Source organism: Nyctibius grandis, chromosome 34, assembly GCF_013368605.1.
Source record: "Nyctibius grandis isolate bNycGra1 chromosome 34, bNycGra1.pri, whole genome shotgun sequence".
Classification (NCBI taxonomy): domain Eukaryota; kingdom Metazoa; phylum Chordata; class Aves; order Nyctibiiformes; family Nyctibiidae; genus Nyctibius; species Nyctibius grandis.
The window spans coordinates 642,349-649,651 of NC_090691.1; the positions used below are offsets into that span (position 1 = coordinate 642,349).

At 44.1% G+C, this 7,303-nt stretch overlaps 1 protein-coding gene across 1 annotated transcript; it reads right to left on the reverse strand.

The window, feature by feature from the left end:
* Positions 1-2,631: 2,631 nt before the first annotated feature.
* LOC137675509 (olfactory receptor 6E1-like) lies at positions 2,632-3,579 on the reverse strand. Its single transcript, XM_068421637.1, has one exon. The coding sequence runs from the start codon at positions 3,577-3,579 to the stop codon at positions 2,632-2,634; it is 948 nt and encodes a 315-aa protein (XP_068277738.1).
* Positions 3,580-7,303: the final 3,724 nt, after the last annotated feature.

A 7,303-nucleotide genomic window follows, 5' to 3' on the forward strand; every position in this document is an offset into this window, starting at 1 on the left:
TACAGTAATTCCTCAGAACAGAGATTCTCACTTGAGATTCCTGGTAGGAAATGCATTTTGTTGAGTAACTGGACACACCTATACATTTACATCCACATATATCTACAGTTTTAGCTAAAACTATGGAAATAGATATATGAACATCATCTAGAAAGATGTGAATATACCCACAGAGAAAAACAGATCATAGGGATACGATGAAATCAGCACAAATCTATGGTAACTATGATCAGCACAAACCTTATTCCATGTACTAATGTGCACATTGGTCAGGTTTAAATGTACCTTCATTGTCATTAAGGCTGTCATCCACCTTGCAATTGCATTAAGTGAGGAGTACTGTTGCTAAGAGGTGGTTTGGGATGTGTTATAATTATGATACACAAACAGGAGCACGGGCTACCTTAGTTTTTGCCATGTACATACACTTACCCATTGTCTATTACTGGTGTTTACAGAGAAGTTACAGTCCATTATGATGTTCTCATTGGGTACCATTAGAGTTTAATTCTTGTGGGCCACTAATATGTGATTAGTTTCTTTGTATGTCTGTAGTAGTCATTTCACCTGGTTGTCGAAATCATGCGTGGCTTCTGATCCAGTGTTACTACAAATATTTACGTTTAGATAAATCTTAGACCTTAGGGTTAGTGTAACATTATTGCTTACTATCAGTTCTATTTTTTTTTTTTTTATTTTTATGTTTAAGCACAAATGTTTATTTAATTCACCTTAATGAGTACAATAAATACTCCCCAACAATTCTTTAATGGTAGCGGCCCCATCCGCAGCCCATCTTATCACTACCCTTCCCACTCAGACCAAGTCACTTCTATTAGGCTCCTATTTTTGAGCATAACCTTAAATCAGAAATCCTGGTGTTGCCAAATTGTTATCAATAAAATAGATAATATTCAACCTCAGGAATATCTGTCTGTGACACCAGTCAATGTCAGAGGCCAATATTTTCTGACAAGGTTCTCTTAGATGTTCATCACATGGAGAGTGCAATGTTCAATATCAAATTTACTTATTTGAGGATGGTTGATGTTACACGGGATTTCTGACTGAGCAGAGTGATACAAAATATACTGCATCACACCATACAAATGTAAGTTACACTTAGCAAAATATAGCAATTGCAATACACACTTCAATCCCAATACCAATTTGATTCCTATTACCGGTCTCTATAATGTCCTCACCATCACGATGCTACGCATCCCCAGTCACCAGGAAGGAATACATTGACTGAAGCCAGTTCAAGCCCCTTGCTGTCTTTGAAATCCTTTTGTGAGCTGTTTAGTTTTTACACTCTGTGTTGGGCTGAGCTATGAATTCACTCCCCTCATGCTGGTCTGGCTATGTCATGGGGAAACCTTTACACCACCAGTTGATCCACTCAACTGTAATCTAGTCAGTCGATCCACAGCAAAGGCCACCCTCCGGTCTGTTTCATGCTGAGATAACTCCACTTTAACAGTGGTGGTCCGTTGCACCCTATGTTATTCTCTGAGCTTCACAGGCACATTGCCCTTGCCCATCTCCTCTGAGCCTTAGGCTGGTGTAGGGGCTCATTGGTCAACCACAACAGGGGTTAGAGAAGAGGGGTTTTGGGGTCTGGCATTTTTTTGGAGAGAGCTTAAGGTCTACTCATAATCCTTGGGGCTTCAAAGGGTGGACCTCAAGGGTGTGTCCCTCACCTGTGCAAAGTATTACATGTTGCTTGGCATATAGTTCAGTGCACCTGGCCTTGCCTATTGAAAAGTTGAGCTTCCAAGTCTATGGGGAGTACAGTTTCTCTGAAGTGCTATAGAGCACTATAGTAGGAGACAGTATCATCCTCTAGAGTCCTGATTCCTCCCCATTGATTATTGAAGGAGGCTGGACAATAAACTCTGTTTTTTAGATTTTAAGTTACAAAAGTCTATGCTTGAAAGTGCTAATTCCACTGTGTGAATTTGTTCTATGAGCTGACAATATTGCCTCATAAGGACTAGACTTATTTCGGCAAGCTTGATGTAGACACAGTTGCGTTGTTACTCAAGAACTAAATTACTGCCATATATTCTGGATTTTGTAGCAGTTTAAAAGAGAGGTAATGTTAAATGGATAAAATAGACTTTATTTCAGTGATGTTCTTGTACTAACCAGGAGGTTAATGAGGAGGTGTTAGTGCCATTTGGTAGACAAATAAAGCAATTACAGTTCTCTCTGTTCTGCTAATAAAAAAAGAAGTTCAGCAAGGCTCTACTACCAATATAATCAGGAAACCAGATTTAGGAGCCAGCAAAAGCAGCACCGGAACTGGAGGAAGGTGCAGCTTGTTGAGAACTTGGTGTGCCATGAAAGGAGGAACTCCTTAGCTTGCTGCTTCTTGCTTTAGTTTTGGTACTTAGAGAATGCCATTAGTGGTAATTACCAAGTTTTTGTAAAGCACTTCCAGGCCACCTGAAAGGCATCCCGATGTAAGAATTAGGTCCTCTTATGATGTTATGTTGCAGCAGAGATCCTGTTGTTATATTAATTTCAGGAAACTGTTCTCAGAAAGAAGGCTGACATTTCATCAAAGCACCGTAATCGTGTGTCTGCCCTCCCTAAAACTTTCTCTATCACTTATAAAATCTCTTCTCAGAAAGGCAGCTGTCTACTGGAGGTTATCATGCTTCTCTTTAAGCTGGCCTTGAGGGCATCTTTCATCTGCTGGTTCCTCAGGCTGAAGATAAAGGGGCTCATCAGAGGAGTTACCACTGTGTTGAGAAGGGCCACTGCCTTGTTATAGGAAATGTGGTGATTTGAAGTCTGGACATACATGAAGATGCAACTACCATAGCCCAAGATGACAATGGTGAAATGAGAGGAGCAAGTAGAGAATGCCTTGTGCCGTGAGGAAGCTGAGGGCAACCTAAGTATGGTGTTAATGATGTATAGGTAGGACAGTGCTGTCATGCCCAGTGAGACGAGGAGGATGATGGACGAGGCCATGAAGGTGATCAGCTCCACAATCTGTGTTTCTGCACAGGACAACTTGATCAAAAGCACGCTGTCACAGAAGAAGTGGTCAATATGATTGGCATTGCAGAAGGGCAACCGGGCAACCAGGATGGTGGGGATAATGGTGACCAGGAAGCCTGCAGTCCATGAGCCCAACAGCAGCTGAAGGCAAAGTTGACTGTTCATGAGCATGGGGTACTGAAGAGGGTAACATATGGCCACGTAACGGTCATAGGAAATGACAGCCAGAAGGAGAAACTCGATGGAGCCCAAGAGGTAGTAGAAGTAGCACTGAGTTAAGCAAGCTGAGTAGGAGATGGCCTTGCTGCCTGTCAGCAAGCTCCCTACTGCTTTGGGTATGATGAATGTTGCAATGAAGATTTCCAACAAGGAGAAGTTACAGAGGAAAAAGTACATGGGTGTGTAGAGGTCTCTTTCAGAAAGAATGAGGAAAATTATCATCAGGTTTCCAGCTAAGATCACCAGGTATGAAGCCAGGAAAGCGATTGCTATTAGGCACTCCTGATAGTGGAGGGAGGGGAAGCCCAAGAGGAGGAACAGTGTAACCGTTGTACAGTTCAACATATCTGCACCCAAGTTTCAGTGAGCAAGGGAAGTTGGTCAATGGAGGAAACAATGTTAAAAGGAGACCCAGAGAAAGAACACAGAAGGATAAGAAAAGAGATGAATGGGGGCACTCCCCAAAATTCTGGAAGGCAAACAGAAAAGAGAAGAGAGTTAACCTGTAGCAAGAAGACACCCTTTTATAGAGCAATACCAAGCTTGGTGTGTGGGGGTTAGAGTAGGAATACATTATAACCTACATGAAAGGTATTGCAAATGAGCGACCTACCCAAGAATCCCTTTACAGTCAATGGAGAAAAAACAAGTGTTTCTCAACTGTTCTAACCTATTTTAAGCATACATTTCAGGAGGAGAAAAAACACACCCTAGAGAATGCTGAAACACCTCTGCAAAGTGGCTTTAACCTTCTGATGAGGACGGGGCGGGGAGAAGGCAGCATGAAGATGGTGATAAAGGAGGAGGCATACAGGAAATAAAGGTCAGCGGAAGAGTTAGATTAGAGGGGAGTTTTATACCCTGGGAATGGTTTTATTTTCAGGAAAAAATAAAGAGAAACAGAAACGAAAAGCTGCTGAGCGTTCAGCATTGTCTCTCCACCCAAATTTGAACTTTGCCATGTAGAGCAGTAAACTTTATTAAAAAGTTCTTCCTCAGTCACCACAAGCTTCTTGCTGAAAAACAGTTTTGATAAAACTGTTGGCAAGAATAATGGTGAACATGATTGCCAAAATGGCCATCAGAAGGAAAAATAAAACAAGAGTAAAAAACAGTACAGAAGAAAGGGGGAAAAAGAAAACAAGAAAAAAAACCCAAAGGGATAAAAAGAGAGGAAATGCATTCAATTGCAGGGGAAAAAAAAGTATTGTAAAATTAACAAATAAGTAAACTAATAGAAAATCAAGAGGGTTTTTTGTTTGTTTGTTTTTTTCCTGTGAACAGTGGAAAAATGAAGCTTGTTTTGGTATGGAGTTGGTCCTGAATTCAGTATCTGATAGCTTGAAAATATTGAATTCTCAGTGCATTCTGCCTTTCAAGATGGTCTACCCCTATGTGGACCATCTCCTTTCTGTCCTCCTGGGTTTTATTCACAATACCCATACAGTCCTAGTAAAACTGAGAACCATACTGCTCTCTGTGGCTTAGGTGAAACTGGCCAACTAGTTAAAACCAAAGGAAGTGGCAGAGTTCCCAGCACGTACACAGAATCTGATCATCAAGGTCTCGATTCCTTAGAAATACCACAGGCAAGGGAGGAAAAGCAAAAGAAGGAAGGAGGTAGGTAGGAAGGCTAGAAACTCAAAAATAACATCAAAATCCATGAAAATCGAGGTGAAATGCCACACAATAGTTACTTACGTTAATCTGTTATGTGCAGGGAATACCATGAAGGGGAAAGAGAAGGCCAGCAGACTTTCTGTGGACTATCATCTCCTTCCATCTCCTCCCTCAGCCCCTAACGAACAATCTATCGTGTCTCACCCCATGGCTATAGTAAAGCCTTTTCGAGTCAGCTGGCAATGCCATTTGCTCTGATGCAATATGTGCTCCATGCAAAAGTAACCTCCCATTTCTCCTCCCCTTTCATGTAAACCGTTCAAAGTCCTTCCATGTGCCCTGAGGAATCACGGCCTTGAGGGCTTAATCTAAGAGATTCCTTAGCACAGCATATCTTAGAGGGTGATGGGAGATCAATTAAAATGATAACTGGTGTCTAGGTGATCTAAACCCTGCAGAAATCTAAATCCGTTTTGTGAAGCATTCCAAGAGAGGGAAACCTAGATTTTTTTAAAAGGGCATCTCTAGAAATGTAAACAACACAATCAGTTTTTGTGGAATTACTTCCATTTCCCTGCCTTGTCTTTACAACATTGGACATCTACAGGGTAGATTTTTTAATGTTGAAGTAGTCTCCTTAGGTTGCCTTAAGTTGGTCAAAAGAGTTTAGGACATAATTCAACTTATTGCAAAAGGCAGATGAGAGGAACTGACTCCTCCTCTGTGCTTGCAGAGGGAGCCTTGAGTGACAAAGTGACATCTGGGCCTCTTCATTGCACACCTCTGGAGCCAGGTCAGACACTGGTGTCTCAGGGCCACCCAACTATCTCTTAGCACTGCAAAAGAAAGTGGATGTGCTGAGAGTTCAGTGTTAAAACTGTCAACATTGTACAGGCTTCTCTGACGAGCTGGCACACAGAGACATTTAGGCAGCCAGCCACACCTTGAGATCCTTTTTGTCCACAGCGCTTTGTTGGCAAAGGGTTTGCATTAGGGAGAAGTGAAGAACGTGGCGAGCGTGATGTGAGTAATTGTTCATATGGAGACACTCACCAGTACCAAAGGAGTGTGACCATGTACATCGGCGAGGGTGGCATTTTGCTCATGTGCAGCATCCTTCTCTGGCCATAAGGTCACACAGAGAGCAGACATTCCTGGTGGGGTCTCAGTGGGGATCAGTCTCTGACTACACCTGGAGCCTGGAGTGCACTTGGCACAACCACATTCCTCACCTGGGGTCTGGTGTAGGGCTGCAGGGCTGTGGGAAACAAATGCCCGCCTCAGCCTGGAGCTTGCAGCTCACAGCTCACAGCTCTGGATGCGCAGGGGTGCATATAGGCGACGATGGGACCCATCCTCCTGTGTGGGGCCAGACCGAGGAGACAAGGGGCCCAGCAGCAGCCATGTCTCAGCAGAGCCTACTACCCTGCAGGCACATTAGCTGAAGTGGGGGTTGGCAGTGAGTGGGACTAGATGATCTCCAGAGGTCCCTCCCAACCCCAACTATTCTGCCATTCCGCAAGTGATCTGTTTTCAGCCAGTCCACTTTAAACCATTTCTGCTCTTTGATTATATTCACAGTCACTCTTGTTGATAGTTAGAATCTGACCTATCTTTCCACTCCAGATGACCTTGCCTTTTATTTTTCCACCTATCAAAAATGAGAACATTTTTTCTTCCCCAGTTTGGGATCCCAGTACTGACTTCCTCCCAGACACCTTGGCCACTTTTTTTCCGCCACAATATGGCTTGCCTCCAGAGAGTGCTCCCTGGATGGAAGTGGGATCTGAAGGATCTTGCTGGTGCCCACTAAATGCTGGTGGCAGCTGCATCATTCATTTTCATGATCAAGAGCATCTGCACCTGAGCAGGTACAGTCTGGAGAGCCAGGCCCAGTGAGGAATTAGAGCCCATGTTGCCAAGTTGCACTGCACTGTTCCTCCACAGCTTCCTCAGCTCTCACATTGTGGTGGTGCTCTGGGCAGGCAGGAGGGAAGCCAGTGAGCCTCCTCCAGCCTGGCAGCCTCTCTAGAGGACACCCAGCTCCTGCATAGACATGCAGTCTGTCCAGTACGAGGAGCCAGAGCCCCATGGTGTCCCCATTACTAGCACCCAGATGCTGATGTCCTGGATGGTTGCAGCCTTGCTACAGTTGCTGGTACGCAGACCTCGTCTCCTACTCACCAGCTTGAAGTTCACTACTGTCCACATGTGCCCATTCAGCTCTGGGGCCCCCAACGTAAGAAGGACATGGAGCTGTTGGAGCGAGTCCAGAGGAGGGCCACGAAGATGATCAGAGGGCTGGAGCACCTCTGCTATGGAGACAGGCTGAGAAGGTTGGGGCTTTTCAGCCTGGAGAAGAGAAGGCTCCGGGGAGACCTCATAACAGTCTTCCAGTACCTGAAGGGGGCCTATAGGAAAGCTGGAGAGGGGCTTTTTACAAGGGCAT

Coding starts and splice junctions, on each gene's coding strand:
- LOC137675509 (XM_068421637.1), bottom strand. CDS start 3,579: ATGTTGAACTGTACAACGGTTACACTGTTCCTCCTCTTGGGCTTCCCC.